The following is an 18,988-nucleotide window of genomic DNA, read 5'->3' as shown; positions in this document are numbered from 1 at the left end:
CAAAATGTCAGTGATGCCAACGCTGAGAAACCCTTCAAGAAAGAATGGAATGCAAGTGGCCATCTAAGATACAACTATTGGTCTCTGTGCATCTGGAGCAAAAAAGAAAGAAGGAAACCGAAGACTCAAAGAAGAAACTAGTCTACAGGACTAATAGTCTCCACAAACTATGGCCTCACCTACCTTGAGACCAGAAGGACTAGTTGGTGCCTGGCGGCTACCACTACTGTTCATTCCAACCAGGGACACAATAGATGGTCCTGGATAAAATGGGGGAAAAAATGTAGAACAAAATTCAAATTTCTAAAAAAAGCCAGACTTATTGGGTCAGTAGAGACTAGAGGAACCCCAGAGTCTATCATCCTGGGATACCCTTTAAACTGGGAATTCAAACCACTCCTGGAGGTCACCTATCAGCCGAAAGACAGAGTGACTCATAAATAGTATCACCCATGAGTACTGTACTCCTCTAAATAACCATCTAAATGAGACCTTACGGTCAACATTTACCCTGGACCAAACATGAGAAGGTAAGGGAGGACAAGGAAGCTAGATTACTGGAAATGGAAAACCAGAATGGAAATAATGAGAATGTTGACACATTGTGAAAAGTGTAACCAATGTCACTGAATAATATAGAAGTTGTTAAATGAAAACCTAATTGGCTATGTAAATTTTCTCTAAAATCACAATAAAATATTTTTAAAAAGGAAATAAAAGAGGGAGAGAGAGAGAGAATGGAATAAATGCTGCGACCCAAAGACAAGCAAGGTGCTTATTAAAGTACAGAGGAAAGAAGACTTCACTGGTCCTATGAGGCAGTACCCACAGTGTCCTATAGCCTTCCTTTTCTCTCCCACTCCTTCACTTTTCCCTGCTACCATCCTACTGTCCCATACCTAACAACAGTGCTTCAAGCCCTGGACCCATACAGAGCTGGGTTTGAAACCTGGCTTCTTCATATTCCATTGTTTAACCTTGGACAAGCCCCTTGACCTTGCTAAACCTCAGCTGCATCTCAGCTCCCCTCCATGAGCATCAGGGACTCAAGAAGAAAGGGAGACTATCTTTATGTACCCCTGATTGACAGGCTGACAGACGCCCACTTACCTCATCTGGTTGAGGTAATGCAATGAGGTAATGCATACAAAGTGCTTATCCCAGGGACAGCACATGTAAGCACTCGTCATATGTCAGCTGCTATGATGACACATGAACAATGTCCTCCACCACGCCATGGGTTATCCACCTCTGCCTCCTCCCTTAGATTTACCTGGATTTTAGAGTTAGCTCTTTGCTTGAGACTCTTACTACCTGGGTTACCTCCTCATACAGACTGTGGGTAGGCGCTGACTCTCATATCACTATGGCCCTAAATCCAGAGCCTCTAGCTCCTCCCATCCTAGTGGGAAGATCCAATAAAAACTCCTCTTTAGTCAAAATGGCAGAGAAACGGCTTTCTACAGGAGCACTTTGCTTGCAAACATCTCAGACACAAACAAGACCACTATTTTATTTCCATTCCCTACTTTACTATTTGCTGTCGCAGTAGGTGTCAGAGGCTAAAATCTTTACTAGTGGTGGTTTTTTTGCCTCCCCTGTTTTTAGGTTTCCCTAGAGACTCTTTAAATAGGGTCTGAGTCTTGCAGTCCTTGTCAGCTATAATTCCGTATAAGATGTTATGGTAAGATGTGGGGCAAGGGAACATGTACCTCAACTGGCAAAACATAGTTTTTAAAGAAAATGTTCTACATCCTACTTTGGTGAGTAGCATCTGGGATCTTAAAAGCTTGTGAGCGGCCATCTATAAGATACTCCACTGGTCTCACCCTGTCTGAAGCAAGGGAGAATGAAGAAAACCAAAGACACAAGGGAAAGATTAGTCCAAAGGATCACAACTACCACAGCCTCCACCAGACTGAGTCCAGCACAACTAGATGGTGCCCGGCTACCACCACAGAATGCTCTGACAGGGATCACAATAGAGGGCCCTGGACAGGGCTGCAAAACAGTGTAGGAAAAAAATCTAACTCACAAAAAAAAAAAGACCAGACTTACTGGCCTGACAGAGACTGGAGAAACCCTGAAAGTGTGGACCCTGGGCACCCTTTTAGCTTAGTAATGAAGTCACTCCTGAGGGACACACCAGCCCAGGGACAAGGTCTAGAAGGCAGGAGGGAACAGGAAAGCTGGTAATAGGGAGCCCAAGGTTGAAGAGGGAGAGTGTTGACATGTCGTGGGATTGGTAACCAATGTCACAAAGCAATATGTGTACTAATTGTTTACTGAGAAGCTATTTTGCTCTGTAAACCTTTATCTAAAGTATAATTAAAAAAAAAAAAAAAAGATGCAGGTGAGAGGAAGTGTTCTATGAGCCCGTGATTTGGTCTCAGTCTTTCAAGTAAAGTAAGTGAACCTTGACTTGATTGTGGATTAGGGAAATTTCTGCAGAACACTATGGCTTTTGGTTCAGTGTTTAATTTATTTGAACCCCTTATGTGACCATGGTCACATGGGGTTCAAATAAATTATGCATTTGATCAAGAGAGTCAGTGCCATCCAAGCACTCTAGACCATTTACTCCATCCAGACGATGCTGTCCTGCTTTTTGCCTTCCCTTCTTCCTGACTCTCAGAATGTTCCTTACCTGTTCTGAGCTGGTACTCCTACCAATGGCAGCTTTTAAAAATCCTTTTGGAGCATCCCTGTTGGCTGCCCTGTGACCAAGCAGATACTTTTCTTGTAACAGCTACATGAGCACTCCCTTCCTTCACAAATAGCAGCCATTTTTGCAGGGCCAGGAATAGGACGAAGCAAGAGAGGTGGCTATAGTGGAAGTTTTAAGGAGGTGCTCACCCTCAGGTGCCAATCCTGCATTTGCATGACCCTGAGAGTGCCCCCTTAAATTTTGCATTCTAGCCACCTCTATGGCCTCACCCTAGTCTATCCCCACATTTTTGCAACTACCCCTATGGTGACTGGTCCAAAATGGAGTCAGCTGTTTCACTCTCTTCTCTACCTTCCCACTGGCTCAGTTTATCACCCCTGACAATTTGTTTTTTTAATCACTCTTACATCTAGATCAAAACCTTGGTGCTCCCCTCTCTTTAGACACCTGCGGTTACTTGGCAGAACACTGAAATTCCAGATTCCAAGCCTACTTGAAATGAATGTGTTATTTTTAACACTCACTTTGGGTTTTGAACAATCATCAGTCCCTCCCAAAGGTGAACATCGTTAATGAGTAATATTCCCGGATGACTTTGGTAGACCTGATTCTTAATTATAGTATTACAAATTTCTTCTCTTTCAAAGCTTTTAATTTATCATCTAATAGGCACAGTGATCCATGGAATAATCCATCTTTATTTTTTTCCTGTTTTAGGTGGCTATGCTTATTACTTTTTTTTTTATGCTTATTACTATTCATAGCACAAGCCAAGTGCTATGGTTATTAAGTGGTGTCATTTGTACCCTAATGACTTGGTGCCTTTCATACCCTTCAAAATGAAATTGAACATTATGAAGCATTAAATGAGACCCCCAACCAAGACTGAGCATTGTTTACTCTCATTACTCAAGGGTGACGAAACTGGCCACTCAGGCTGAAGGTGACTGTAGATGGAAGGGTATTCTGGATTTGCACGATCCAGTGTGCACAACTGCATCCCTGGGAACTCTTTGGAATGTAGGACCAAAGGCCATGGCCTACTGTCGGTATCTTGCCCCACATTCATTTTTGCCCTTTTACCTCTATACCCTTTGGTCTTTTTCCATTTCTCCTCCCATATTCCACTTACTCTGCTTGAAATGGGCCTTTCTCCTGTCTTAGTGAAATTCTACTCATCCTTTAAATCCCACATCAATTGTCACTTCCTCAGGGAAGCCCTCCCTGATCTCCCCACTTCACCCCCTACCCCCCCAAAAAAAAAAAACAGTTGCAATCAAGTGGACTCCGGCACATGGCAACCCCACGTGTCAGAGTAGAACTGTGCTCCATAGGGTGTTCAGTGGCTGATTTTTCAGAATTATACCACCAGACCTTTCTTCCAAGGCACCTCTGCGTGGACTTGAACATCCAGCCTTTCAGTTAGCAGCCAAGCTCATAAACCATTTGTGCCACCCAGGGACTTCCTGATCTCCCCAACCAGGCCAAATCCTCTACCCACATTTCTCACAACACCATCTTAGCAATTATCAGGTGGCAGTCTTACATTGATTTGAGTTCTTCTCTGATTCAGCCTGAGTCTCACACAAGCCCATAACTCCAAGGGGGCCAGAGATCTTGTCAGTGTTTGCTCACCATTGTCTCCTAGGGCTTAACATTTAGTACCTGCTCAATAGATTTGTGGAATAAAAAGAATGTGGCCAAGTGTATCAGTCAGCATCTTGTCAGGAAATAAGCAGCAGGCTCAGATGAAGTTTTGAAGGGAACTTTTAATGAAGGAAGTACTTACTAAGATGTTTCAGGGCTGAGGGAACCAACAGAGATGTTGAAACACTCAGAAACTAGCAACAATAGGAAGGTTTTATCAGCCCTGGTCCCAAAGAGGGAAAGAGAAGAAAAAGCACTGCCAGAGCCCAGAGAGAGAGCTTGGGTCTTACAGGAGCCATAGCTGCGAAAGGACACAGTTGTGAAGAAACCTGAGATAACCAGGGGTAAGGGAGAAAATACCATGACTCTCCTTCCTCCTCCTGCCACTGCTTTGGCCTGTACCTCTCGTTGGCCAAAGCCAACTGGAAGCCATGGGGCAATGAAACCAGCAGATACAGTCCACAGGGGAACAGAGAAGGCTGCAAATGGATGAGGAAAGACCCCCCAAGAACAACCAGAACACCTGGATTGCAGCCCATCAGCCTTCCTCAGCCTTGACTAAGGCTTCCAGAAACCCCTCTCACCTAGTTCCATTGCACACAAAAATTATTCTGACCATGGGGTGGAACAATTAAATTTTCCCCACAGGAAGCATTGAGTTTATGGTGATGGAAATTTTGGCAGTGATAGTTGGTGATGGTAGCACAACATGATTAATGTGATTTATATCACTAAATTGTACACATGAAGAACATTGAGTGGGAAAATGCTGTGTTATATATATCTTTATAACAATAAAAAATACAAAAAAAAAAAATTAAAAAGGCAGAAAGCCCATTTCCCAAGGGTAGGAAAATTCTTCCTGCAGGTCCTGCTCCAAGACTAGAATGCCAGTGGACTTTGTTGACAGCATGAACCAGAGGCACCAGATCAGCTCCGATGGGTTGAAGTCCACTGGGGCTAAAGAAACAAATCAGGGGCTCTGCATTAATGAGTCTAGCTACCCAGAGTGAAATAATTTTAAATAAATAATTTTGAGAGTCTTAATTAGGATGCTGCAATCTCTGTGCTGTGGTCTGTCTCTAGCCTTCAGGGAAACAGCTGGGACAATTACCAAAGAGGATGGGGCTTGAGGAGTAAGGGCCTTTGAGGTTGTGTATCTATAAACTGAAGCAAATGAAGTTGAAGCCAGGAGTTTCAGGATGTCCTGACAGGATATTGTCCTCAGTCCAGGGTAATATAGCTCTGCCCACTCCATTTCACTGAATGTGACCTCTCAAAATCATCAGGACCTTCTGAACCCAAAGTCATTAGCCTTCTTCCCTATGACCCATTCACCTTCTTGTTGCTTGGATCCCTACTCTCGGCTCTCAGATTCTTGGGCCTGTTCCAGTCTCCAGTCTACATTTTGGGGATAGAGATGGGAGAAGGAAACAATGACACTCTTCTTCTTGTGGACCCGATCACTTAGTGGCTCGCCTACAGCCATGGCCCAAATGTCCCCACATTGAACTTGACCCATGTCTTCTGACCCTACTCCCAACTCCCACATCTATCAGCTGTGAGACCTTAGGTGAAACATTCAACAGCTCAGAGCCTAAGGTTTCTTGTTCTAACATGAGGCTCAAAGAAAACCATGGAAACATGCTCCTAATACTGATTTTTATTATTATATTCATTATCACTGCATTATTACAAATCACTCACTGGGCCCCTGCATTCTAGTTTTTTAACAGCATCATAGCCCTCCCGTTACCTGTGAGTCATCGTCAGCTCCTTCCCAGCGGCATCACTAGGGAAGTGGGGCGGGGGGGTGGACTGCATTGGGTGACACTGTCAGAGGGAGTGACTGTCTATAAAACTTTTGTGTAGTGTTTCAGCAGAAATGTATTACTTTTTATAAAAACGGCCCTGTAGTTACTTATAACAACAAAAACATTTTTTGTAAGCTCAGCTTACCTGTATCAGTACACCCGCAAGGCTAAAGCCTTATGCTAATTTACCCTGTGAACATTCTAATGCGTTCTAGTCAGAGCTGTCATTATTACCCAATTACAGTGACACTTCAAATCATGTGATTTTGTTTGTATCTGCTGCAAGCACGCACTGTTGTTTTTGTTGTTGCTGGTGTTTTTATAGTCGTTGATTTTGTCAACTTTTCTGATGTTTTAGCTACAATATTGTAATTAGCATGGGAGGGTGCCACCATGAGTTACCATACTGGGTGACACCAACCCTTGTGATGCCACCATTCCTTCCACCCTCCACGTTCAGTCGTTGGGTCCTGTAGTCATACTTACATAATCTCAGTGTCCCATAGCCACGCCCACCCTAGCAATTTCAGGGCCCCGGGCAGGAGTAAAAATGGAGGCTCCCAGCCCATGGTTGCCCCTCTTTCTTCTAACCCAAGGGTCCCACCTCCACCAACAGAGTGGTGCTCACATGTTGAGTAGAAGGCCCCCATTCAGTCTTAGAGCAATTCGAGCAGAGCATTCTGGAAGTCTGGGAACCCAGAGCAAGGTCTAGAGGTGTGGAGGGGAGGCGGAGGCTTTTGGCTTTTGTGGGGGCTTTCCCTTTGGCCCCACAGACTCCTTGCCCTTAGGCAGGATTGCAGGCACAGGAGGCCATAGTGGAGCCTGCTGAGGTGGTGCCTACGTCTTAAAGTGAAACTGTTCCTCTGGACTTCTTTGGAGTCAGACAAAATGAAGTGGAATTCCACCTCTTATTAAGTGGCCTTGGGCAACATTCTTACTCCTGTGAGCCTTGGCTCCCTCCCTCTAGAATGTGGAAAACATCTCCCTCCCCTGGTCGGTTGTTGTTAGAATAAAATGGAACACTGTGGTTTGAGAGTGCCCCATAAAAGAAAGAAATATTCTTTGGGGCACTAGGGAAGGAGGAAGGAGCCCTGGTGGTACAGTAGTTAAACACTCAGCTGCTTACCGAAAGGTCAGCAGTGCAAACTCACCAGCCACTCCAGGGAAGAAAGATGTGACGGTCTGCGTCTGCAAAGATTACATCCTTGGAAACCCCGTGGAGCAGTGCTACTCTGTCCTATAGGGCCCTTTTGAGTTGGACTAGGGGGGGCAGCTGGTTTGGGTTTCTGTTTTTGTTTTTTTAGGGGAGGAGGACATGGACATCTTTCAGAAATCCAGTAGAGGGCACTAGTCCCTCAGGTTTTCATCCTAAAAAACCGAAAACCAAACCCACTGCCATGGAGTCAATTCTGACGCATAGGGACCCTATAGGGCAGAGTAGAACTGCCCCACAGAGTTTCCAAAGAGCACCTGGTGCTTATGAACTGCTGACCTTTTGGTTAGCAGCCATAGCTCTTAACCACTACACTACTAGGGTTTCCTTCCTCCTCAACAAGCTTCTAAAAAAATGAAACCCGTTGCTATTGAATCCATGCCAACTCATAGCAATGCTATGAGACAGAGCAGAACTGCCCCACAGGGTTTCCAAGGCTGTAAATCCTTACAGAAGCAGACTACCACATCTTTCTGCCGCTGAGTGGTTGATGCGTTCCAACTGTTGACCTTTTGGTTAGCAGCCTAGCGCTTAACCACTGCACCACTAGGGCTCCTTAAAGAAGCTTCTAGTGGAGAATGAAAAGGTGTATGGTCCGAAGGAGACAGAAAATTGACATTTAGTGTCTGTTTTCTTCCATGCTACTCATTGTGCCAAATTAACAGCATCACTTCTCTGAAGCTTCATGGCAATTTTGTGGGTGGGCACAGACCTTAACCTCTACTTTGCAGAAATGAAGAGTCACAGAGAGGTTGGATAAACTGTCCGAGGTCACACAGTGAATGTAGGGAGTCTGGATTCAAACCAAGGCCACCCAGCTCAACAACGAAGGGCCCAAAGCTTTCCAGTGCTCCATGGTTTCCCGGTGCAGTCTAGTGTCCTCGACGGGAGCCAGGTGCGGGTTGGTGAGTACAGGAGGTGGTGGAATCACTGGGAAGTCAAGTTCTGTCCTGGGTGATTTTTCCCTGCATAGCAATAGTTTGAAGCAATCAGGGACAAGCCCCATCACAATTAAAAAGAAAGTCTTAGCAACATATGAAGACCTTAAGAACAAAACTAAAAGTCTATACAAGGGCCTTCCTAGTACAAGTAACCAAAAAACCAAACCAGTTGCCTGTGGGTTGATTCTGACTCATGGCGCCCCCATGTGTGTCAGAATAGAACTATGCTCCACAGGGTTTTCAGTGGCTGATATTTCAGAAGCAGATCCTCAGGCCTTTCTTCTGAGGCACCTCTGGCTGGACTATAACCTCCAACCTCTTGGTTAGCAGCCGAGCGTATTAACCATTTGCACCACCCAGGGACTTCCCTAACAGAAGAAAGCAGCAGCTGGAAAATTCAGAGAAGAGAGAACTTCCACCAAAACCAGGAGACTTTTCTTGGGCCTTCCCAAGCCTTCCCATGAATGTGGCTCATTGTGTATTGTCTGGAACCCACAGAAGTATTTAAGAACTTAAGTGGTTTGGGAAGGAGCTAAGACACCCTAGGGAGGCAGAGTGACAAATCAAAAAGAGTGATAGCCCAGACACAGGAGACCTGGTTTCTTACCCAAGTCTGCAACAAACTCAGTCTGTCCTTCTGTGAAATCAGGGCTTTGGGGAAGACGAATGTTTATTCTTTCCCAGATTTGTCATGCTCTGTTGCCCCTTTCTTCTGAGTGGTGCCAATATGGGCCAGGAGGACTGTGAGATTTGGGCAGGGAGGTGAGCTAGAGAGCCTGGTGGTTACATGCACGGCAGGATCTGGGGGCAGACCACCTGGATTCACAGCCTGGCTCTGCCATTGTTTAGGAGGTAAGATTCTGGAGGAGTGCTCAAGCTCTCTCAGCCTCAGTTTCCCTGTCTTTGAAATGGGGACGATTAATTTTTCCAACACTAGAGGCTGCCCAAATTCCTTGGCTTGTGGCCACATCACTCCAACCTCTGCTTCCATCCTCACATCCCCTTCTCTGACTCTCATCTTCTGCCTCCCTTTTATAAACAATGGAATCACAAGGGTGATTACATTGGGCCCACCTGGACAGTCTTCTCCTCTCAAACTCCTTAACTTAACCATATTTACGAGGCCCCTTTTACCAGGTTAGGTAACATTTACAGGTTCTGGAGACTGGGTCATGGACATCTTTTGGGAGGTCATTATTCTGTCTACCACACCACCTTTCCCAGTGATCCCCTTTAAGCATGTAACACCCCACTTATTTTCCACCGTGGAACAATGTTCACTCCCTTCACAGCACATTTTTAATTTTTTTTGTGTGATTTCCTTGGGACAGAGTGAGCATATCCATTTCAACCATCCCTGTATACCTGCACATAGCACAGGACTTTAGCAGAGTTGAATGAGTAAATGGATGGATAGTATAGTGTAGGTATCATCATTGAACATATATGGAATTTGAGGTGCAGAGAGATCAAGTAACTTGCTAGAATGGCTTACCTGCTCAAAGCATAACCTGGGCTGGGTCTCGACTCTCTTAAAGTCAAGCCCAGTGATGTTTCCACGGCATTCTGCCACCATCCACTTGGAATGGCCTCGAGGCAGCCTCCCAGGGACAAGAAGTGTCAGAAAAGGCCCAGACAGGCCTCTTGGCTCAGAATCTTGGCATCTTAAGATGTTTGAATGACAGGATTCAAATTTCCTTCCACTGTCTGGATGAGAAGCCAGCTTCTGTGGAGATTGCCTGAGTATGCCCAGAATGCTTAGCCTGGAAAATCCAGCTACTGAGACCATATCTGGCCAGCGGCACAGCTGGTGTTTCAGACTGGGTGTGGGGGACCATGGCCTTGATTATGAACAGACTCCCCTGGGCCACCCGAGCAGCACTGAGCAGTCCATCAAGAGACTGCTGCCCAGGCTAGGGGCTCTAGGACATGGGAAAGGAGGAACAGAAACATGGGTGCAACCTGGCCACCTGACATCTCACTTTTTCTACCTATCTACCTGTTCATTCATTCATTTATACATTCATTCATTCTGTATGGCTATCATGTGCCAGTCACTACTTTGCACTGGGGACTTTGAGGTAGAGGCCATCACCCCCTCCATCTATAACTGTACTCTTCAATATGGTAGCCATCAGCTGCGTGCAGCTACTGAGCACTTGCAGTGTGGCTACACTGAATTGAAATGTACGAATGTAAAAATACCGAATTTGAAAGACTTCTTGTTGTTGTTACAGTCAACTCTAACGCATGGCAACCCTATGTACAACATAACAAAACATCGACTGTCCCTGCGCCATCATCATCCTTGGCATGTTTCAGTCCATTGTTGTGGCCATTGTGTAGGGCCTTCCAACCTAGGGGGCGCATCTTTCAGCAGTGTATCAGACAACGTTCTGCTGTGATCCATAGGGTTTTCATTGGCTAATTTTGGAAGTAGATCACCAGGCCTTTTTTCCTAGTCTCTTAGTCTGAAAGCTTTGCTGAAACCTGACCACTATGATTGACCCTGCTGGCATTTGAAATACTGGTGGCATAGTTTACAACATCATAGTAACATGTAAGCCACCACAGTAAGACAAAAGGACAGGTGAGTGATGGTTTGAAAACAGTACAGTAAAAAAAAAGAATGTAAAATATCTTAGTAATACTTTATTATATTGAATATATATTAAAGTGATATTTTAGATATGGTTGGTTAAATAAAATCTATTGTGAAAATTAATTTCACCAATTTCTTTTTACCTTGCTTATTGTGACTATTATAAAAATTTTATTTACATTTGTGGCTTCCATTATATTTCTGTTGGACAGTGCTGGCCTAGAGACTTGCAACCTGGAGTAGAGGCTGATGAGTAAGTTGCAAGCCTGGTAGTAAGGGTTACATGACTGGCCAGCCCTAGGTGCCAAAGGGAGAAGCACTTGGGCCAGACTGGGAGGGCTGGAGTAGAGGGTACAGAGCAGCTTCTTGGAAGAGTTCACATCCAAGTCGAGAGCAGCAAGACAAATCCGAGTTAGCTGCAGGAACCAGGACACTCCAAGACGGGGCCCAGAGACAGAGTGAGCTCCAGATAGAGTGGTGAGAATGAGGGGAAGCAGTAAAGCTGGAAAGGGCATCAGATGTCAGCTCCTGAGAAATCTACTGTAATGCTATCCAGCAGAATTATAATCTGAACCACATGCAACATCTTAAATTTTCTAGCAGCCACATTCAAAGAAACTCACTTTAGGGCCTAAGGTGTGCCTCACCCAAGCCATGGTGTTCTCAATTGCTTCATATGCATGTGAAAGCTGGACAATGAATAAGGAAGATGGAAGAAGAATTCATACCTTTGATTTATGGTGTCGGCAAAGAATATTGAATATACCAGGGACTGCCAGAAGAATGAACAAATCTGTTACGGAGGAAGTACAGCCAGAATGTTCATTAAAAGTGAGGATGGCAAGACTTGATCTCACATACTTTGGACATGTTATCAGGAGGGACCAGTCCCTGAAGAAGGATATCATGCTTGGTAAAGTAGAAGGTCAGTGAAAAAGAGGAAAACCCTCAAGCAGATGGATTGACTCAGTAGCTGTAACAATGAGCTCAAGCATAATAATAATTGTGAGGATGGCACAAAACTGGGCAGTGTTTCATTCTGTTGTACGTAGGGTCACTATGAGTCAGAACTAACCCGATGGTACCTAACAACATTCAAAGAAATAAAATGAAACAGGTGAAATTAACTTTAATAATATGTTTTATTTAAACTAGTCATCCCAAAATGGAATCATTTAACATTTAGTCAATATAAAAAATTATTAATGAGATATTTACTTTTTTTTGGTATTAAATCTTTAATATCTGGTGTATATTTTACACTTAAGAGTCCCTGGGTAATGTAAACAGTTTGCACTCGACTGCTACCCAAGGGCTGGCCGTTTGAACCCACCCAGAGGTGCCTCAGAACAAAGGCCTGGCAATCAGCTTCTGAAAGGTCACAGCCATAAAAACCCTGTAGAGTAGAACTGACTGGATGGCAACTGGTTATTTTATTCTTACAATGCATCTCAGTTTGGACAAGCTACATTTCAAGCACTGAGTTGTCTGTCACTTGTGGCTTGTGGCTAGTGTATTGGACAATGCAGGTCAAGACTTTTCTCTTGAATAGAATGGGGAAAAGATTTTAAGCAGAAGAGTGCTTTAGAAAAATCTGATTAGCACAAGGAGGCCAGTCTTGTCTCTGTGAGTGCTATTGAGCGTTCAGGAGCCCATCACCACCATCTTCTAGGTACTGTTTCCATCACAGAAAGTTGGAAGCAAAGTCTCTTTTTGCAGAGTTTACCCTGCTGTGGTGTTCTTTGGCAGCAATTTTGGGTAGAGACAAAGTCCTGTCTTGGTATTTGTCCAGATTCCTGAAAAGTGGCAGCTGCTTTCTCAATTCCCACTGGTTCCTACCACCTCTCAGATGGTGACCAGAGGCAGACTCCTGGGATTTTTTTATCTTTATGTTTCTCATCTGTGAAACTGCAAGTATGTGGATTAAGTAGGATAATATATATGAGGAGTTCCTGGGTGGTGTAAACAGTTAATGTGCTTGGCTGCTAACTGAAAACTTGAAGGTTCAAGTCCACCCAGAGGCATCCTGGAAGAAAGGCCTGGCAATCTACTTCTGAAAACCAGCCAATGAAAACCCTATGAAGCAGTTCTACTCTGATACACATGAGGTCACCATGAGTAGGAATCAGCCTAAGGCAATTAGTTTTGTTTTTTAACATACATAAGATGCCTGACATAATACCCGATAAAGAGTTGATCAAAGACTGGTAGTTTCTTTCCTTCGAAGTTGTCATCAGAAGGGCTTTTAAGCATTTCCCAGAGCAGCCTGAGAAGATGATATAAACGCAAACAGAAGACGACTTAAATGGTCTCCTGGAAATATACATAACCCTTTCTCCAGTGTCTTAACTCCCTTCCCCCACATAAGCAACTTCAAGGAGTTAGTTCATTTCAGAAAGAAATGCCCAAGAAAACATGCAGATTAGAGCCAGCCCTGCAGGTGGCTTTTTTTCCTAACTTCACAATAAGCTTTCACTGGTGAGAAAACAGCTTTTTCATTTCCCTGGGCTCTGTCTTATTGGAGAAGCAGCTTGAAAATTGTTCATAATCTCCAAAGAGTTTCCAGGTGCTTAATGACTTGCCAAGGTAATAAAGAACTGAATTCTGGGAAGCCAGGACTGCTATTATGTGAGACATTACTACTACCTTCCTCTGCCTTTCAGAATCCAAAGAAACACAGACTGGGCGGCATCAGGAAAGCTGCAGTTTTAAAGTCTGACAGACCTGAGTTTGAACCACAATTCTGTCACCAATAGCCGTGTAGTCTTTGGATACATGGTTTATATCTTTGAGCATCAGGGAACATATCTGTAAAATGGGTATAATATGTTTCTTACAAGGTTGTAAGTATTTATAAGAATTTGTATGTATTAGTTACCTATTGCTGCAAAACAAATTACCCTAACCTTAGTGGCTTAAAACAATAACATTTATTACCACATAGTTTCTGTGGGATCAGGAATTGGGCATGGCTTAGCTAGGTCCTTTGGTTCAGGGTGTCTCATAAGGCGCCAATCAAGGTGTCAGCCAGGGCTGCAGTCTTATCTGAAGGCTCAAGGGGGAAAAGAGCTGCTTCTGAGCTCTCTCAATGGTGGCTGTCCCAGTTTCTCACAGGCTTTTGGACAAACGTCTCGGTTCCTCATTGCCTGTTGGCCAGAGTCTGCCGTCAGTTCCTTGCCACGTGGGCCTCTCCACAGGGGCTCACAACATGGTAGCTGGCTTCATCACAGCAAAAAAGTGAGAAGACTCAAAGAGGAAGAGACTGCTAGACAGAAGTCAGTCTTTTATAACCTAATCTGAGAAGTGACATTCCATCACTTTTCCCATACTCCGTTCATTAGAATCCAGTCACTAGGTGCAGCCCTTACTCAAGGCAAGGGGATTACACAAGGCCATGAGTACCAGGTGGCAGGGATCACTGGGAGCCATTTGAGAAGCTGTCTGCCACAGTATATAAAGATTCTTAGTCAGTAATAGCTGATGTTATAAGCAAATGTAAAAGAACTTTGAAAAGCAGTGTTCACCACAAATAGAAGAAATCTACTGGATTTATATATTAGAGTTGAGAAATTTAACAATCATATGACACTCTCAGTCTGTAAAACAAGACTGATTTCAACCAATGCCAGGTTATTCAAAGACAGCTTTTAAAGATGTGTTTAAAAAAAAAGCTGTGTTTAGTTTATATTAAATACGGACTTGATAACATGTTACCAAAAACAATGTTTGGAAGGTAGGGTTAAAAAGCACCTTTTTCTACCATACAACCCAGAAATCCCACTCCTCGGAATATACGCTAGAGAAATAAGAGCCTTCACACGAACAGATATATGCACACCCATGTTTATTGCAGCTCTGTTTACAATAGCAAAAAGCTGGAAGCAACCAAAGTGTCCATCAACGGATGAATGGTTAAATAAATTGTGGTATATTCACACAATGGAGTACTATGCATCGATAAAGAACAGTGACGAATCTGTGAAACATTTCATAACATGGAGGAACCTGGAAGGCATTATGCTGAGCGAAATTAGTCAGAGGCAAAAGGACAAATATTGTATAAGACCACTATTATAAGATCTTGAGAAGCAGTATAAACTGAGAAGAACACATACTTTTGTGGTTATGGGGTGGGGAGAGAGGGTTATTTACTGATTAGTTAGTAGATAAGAACTTCTTTAGGTGAAGGGAAGGACAATACTCAATACACGGAAGGTCAGCTCAACTGGACTGGACCAAAAGCAAAGAAGTTTCCGGGATAAACTGAATGCTTCGAAGGTCAGCAGAGCAAGGGTGGGGGTTTGGGGACTATGGCTTAAGGGGACTTCTAAGTCAATTGGAAAATAATTCTATTATGAAAACATTCTGCATCCCACTTTGAAGTGTGGCGTCTGGGGTCTTAAATGCTAATAAGCAGCCATCTAAGACGCATCAATTGGTCTCAACCCACCTGCATCAAAGGAGAATGAAGAACACCAAGGCCACACGATAACTACGAGCCCAAGAGACAGCAAGGGCCACATGAACCAGAGACCTACATCATCCTGAGACCAGAAGAAGTAGTTGGTGCCCGGCCACAACCGATGACTGCCCTGACAGGGAGCACAACAGAGAACCCCTGAGGGAGCAGGAGATCAGTGGGATGCAGACCCCAAATTCTCACAAAAAGACCAAACTTAATGGTCTAACTGAGACTAGAGGAATCCCGGTGGTCATGGTCCCCAAACCTTCTGTTGGCCCAGGACAGGAACCATTCCCGAAGACAACTCATCAGACATGGAAGGGACTGGACAATGGGTAGGAGAGAGAAGCTGATCAAGAGTGAGCTACTTGTATCAGGTAGACACTTGAGACTGTGTTGGCATCTCCTGTCTGGAGGGGAGATAGGAGGGTAGAGAGAGTTAGAAACTGGCAAAATTGTCATGAAAGGAGAGGCTGGAAGGGCTGACTCATTAGGGGGAGAGTAAATGGGAGTATGGAGTAAGGTGTATATAAGCTTATATGTGACAGACTGACTTGATTTGTAAACGTTAAAGCTCAATAAAAATTATTTAAAAAAAAAAAACACCTTTTCGCTCTACATAATGTTTATTATCTATCCATAATCCCTTTCAAGTTATTTTAACTTGAGTTTTTATGGAGATGTAAATTTAAAAGTATATCTCATTTTTTTCACTTAACAGTATTACAAAAACCTTTAATCCTGCGATACATTCTTTATGATTAGCACTTTCAGCACTACACAACATTTCTATTCAGTAGATAAATGGTAAGAGCCATCCTTTACTTAACCATTCCCTTACACTGTGACATATAGGTTGCTTCAATTTTTTGCCATTAAAAACAATGCTGTGATTATCTTCTGTTTGGTAAGTTTTTTCCCCATAATTTGAATTATATCCTTAGGTTAAAGTCCCAGACATGTAATTAGAATCCGAACATTTTGATGGCTCTGTCAAGTTTGTTTGCAAATGAGTACAAGGCTTTTGTTCTCAGATAAGCAAACACTGCTCCACAGATGCAGATTGAGTTCCTCAAAGGCAAGTGCTGTGTTTTACTCTATTTTTTTGTTTTTTTAAATCATGGCATCTGGCCTATAAGCAACATTTCATGAATATTTGTGGACCGAATGAACAGAAACGTTTAAAATTCTGAAACTTGAGAAAATATATTTAGGCTAGATCTTCTGCAGCCCCCAACCCTTCTTTTCATCATTTCATCACAAAATGAAGGATGTAACCCATACCAAGCGCTGAGTTCCCTGTTGACTTTTCCTTCTCCCATTTAATCCTCACAGTGCCCCCTAGAGTTCATTCTCCACACAGCAACAGAATGAAATACTCAACATAGAAATCAGATTATCACGCCCTTGCTTTTTCAGAGTGTCCCAGGAGACATCCATTGGTCTGTCAAGCCCCCAACATTTGAAAGGGACAGTAGGTCCTCTTTTCTGGGGAGAATACTACTTCTGGGCAAAACACCACTTAGTTGGAGATGAAGTTTCTATCTAATAGCCAGGAATCGTGGGGATTTTCTTAAATGTAACTCAACATTGGGTAATTGGTCAATGTAGCAAAAAATATTTATCAGCATTTTATACCATATTTTTACACAAATAACACGCACCTTCTACATTTGCTTGACAACCTCGTCCTCCCCCTGCAAAGGTATTTTTGTAAGTACACTATGCTAACTTTTTTTTTTTTTTTTACAGCAACATGTAAAAAAAATTGGCAAAGCAGCTTCCAAAAATGCCGCCGGTGGGGGAGGGCGTGATTGGCAAACAAACATAGAAGGCACACGTTATTTGCATAAAATATGGTAGTATTAAAATATATTAAGTAAGCAAGGCATTCACTGACTCTCAAAAAAAAACTTTTATTGGTCAAAATTTCCTCTGGGTGATGTGTCCTGACACCCTGAAGCACGTAACTCTTAGAATTCTAAAGGACCCTTTTTAAAAACCTTTTTTTTTTTCGTCTACCTTGTTTCAGGAGCTCTTTTCAAACCTGCAGTCACCCTCATTTTTGAGACAGGAGACAGTCACTGGCTCAAGATCAGAGTGTGCGTACACAACCACCGGAATTTATTTGCATCCCAGTGTTGGACACCTTTGCCCGCTTACCTATTAAGCTTGAACCACAGCGCCCCCTGGTGGGAAGCTTATGGTTTGGCTTTTGCCGGATGCTTTCTCTGGGCAACATCTCACCTAACCAGAGCTTCCTTTTCTCTCATCTCTCAGGTGAAGGAGGCCATGCAGCGAATCCATGACCGAGGGAACATCGGCAAGTTAATTCTGGATGTAGAAAAGACCCCGACTCCATTGGTGAGTGAAAAGGGGAGGAATCTATTCAGTTCAACACGAGATTCATCAAGAGTCTATCAGTTGCAGGCACAGGTGAGGCAGGAGAAAATACAGGCAGCTTGTGGTTTCATGGGGGAAGAGCATTAATCAAATGATTATACAAATGAGGGATTAATCACATACTGAAATGAGTGCTAAGAAGGAAAGGAAAATGCTTCCTGAGAGCGTCTGAAGAGCAATCTGAGTGCAAAGACGGGAAAGCACAGAAACAATAGGCCTGGGATTCTCTCCCAGATTCCAGGTACTTGTACTCAAATCCTCATCCCAAAATCTGCTTGGGGAGCCTGAAATAAGACAGTACACACACACACACTGCCCTCCAGGGGAAGCAAGCATCCTTAGCTCCTAGCCCTCAAAGAAGCCCTGTGATGGGGCTTCCTCAAGAAGACATCAGAAGCTTGGAAAAAGTAGAGGCGGGATTTCAGGACTCGTTTATAATGTCCTCTGTTGAATTACAGATGGCCAACGACAGCACAGAGACCAGCGAGGCGGGGGAGGAAGAGGAGGACCATGAGGGCGACAGTGAGAACAAGGAGCGGATGCCCTTTATCCAGTAACCCAGGACCCAGGCAGGAGAACATGAGGATGGTTTGGAAGACGAAGACCAGGCTGAGAAAGCTCTTCTGTGACCCAGTGAACAAATGCTGTAGTCCAGTGTGTGTCGTGTTTGTCTGCAGTCAGCTGAGCTAAAAAGCTGCCAATCACTGTTGTTTTTTGAATTTAAGTGCCAATCCCATTCCATGCAGTATTATGTCCCTCCCCGTCTGTGGATGACACTCTCCCTCTCCCCTATATCAAAACCATCCATCCTTGGATCCTTCTCAACAGTTCTAGAACAGCCTTGCAAATTAAAACAAGCCCATAGGCCCAATGCCTAAGAGACCAGACATGGGCAAAGACAAGTCTGCATTGAAAAGTGTTGTTATTACAAAGTACTGTCCAGGTCCTGGAATTCTTCTGGCCAATGACGTTTTTGCTGCTAGTTGCCCATACGTTTGACTACAGCACTTGCCAATGTGGCCGGCAGAAAAAGGGTAGGCCAAGAGATGTTTTCATGGGCCCGTTAATTTAGAACCTCTCCTCTTTGAAGAGGCAACTTCCTTATATTCATTCCATTGTTTCACTATTGAAAGGTTTGTGCCAATCTCCTCTAACCCTCTAGTGTTTGATCCTTTCACTGGTTTTTATCAGTAAACACAGGGAGGCAGGTCTGAGTTTTTTCAGGATAGAAGATGGGT

At 43.7% G+C, this 18,988-nt stretch overlaps 1 protein-coding gene across 1 annotated transcript in view; it reads left to right on the top strand.

Moving 5' to 3' along the window:
- The window catches only part of VAT1L (vesicle amine transport 1 like), a 187,548-nt gene extending 168,770 nt beyond the window's left edge, over positions 1-18,778 (top strand). The window contains exons 8-9 of the mRNA XM_003418096.4: positions 17,628-17,711; positions 18,209-18,778. Of these exons, the coding sequence (XP_003418144.1) occupies positions 17,628-17,711; positions 18,209-18,307 (183 nt within the window). The 3' untranslated portion in view covers positions 18,308-18,778. The remainder of the gene's footprint in view (positions 1-17,627; positions 17,712-18,208) is intronic.
- Positions 18,779-18,988: the final 210 nt, after the last annotated feature.

Source organism: Loxodonta africana, chromosome 21 (genome assembly GCF_030014295.1).
Source record: "Loxodonta africana isolate mLoxAfr1 chromosome 21, mLoxAfr1.hap2, whole genome shotgun sequence".
NCBI lineage: Eukaryota > Metazoa > Chordata > Mammalia > Proboscidea > Elephantidae > Loxodonta > Loxodonta africana.
The sequence above is the reverse complement of the archived record's forward strand: the minus strand, read 5'-3'. Positions and strand labels throughout refer to the sequence as shown.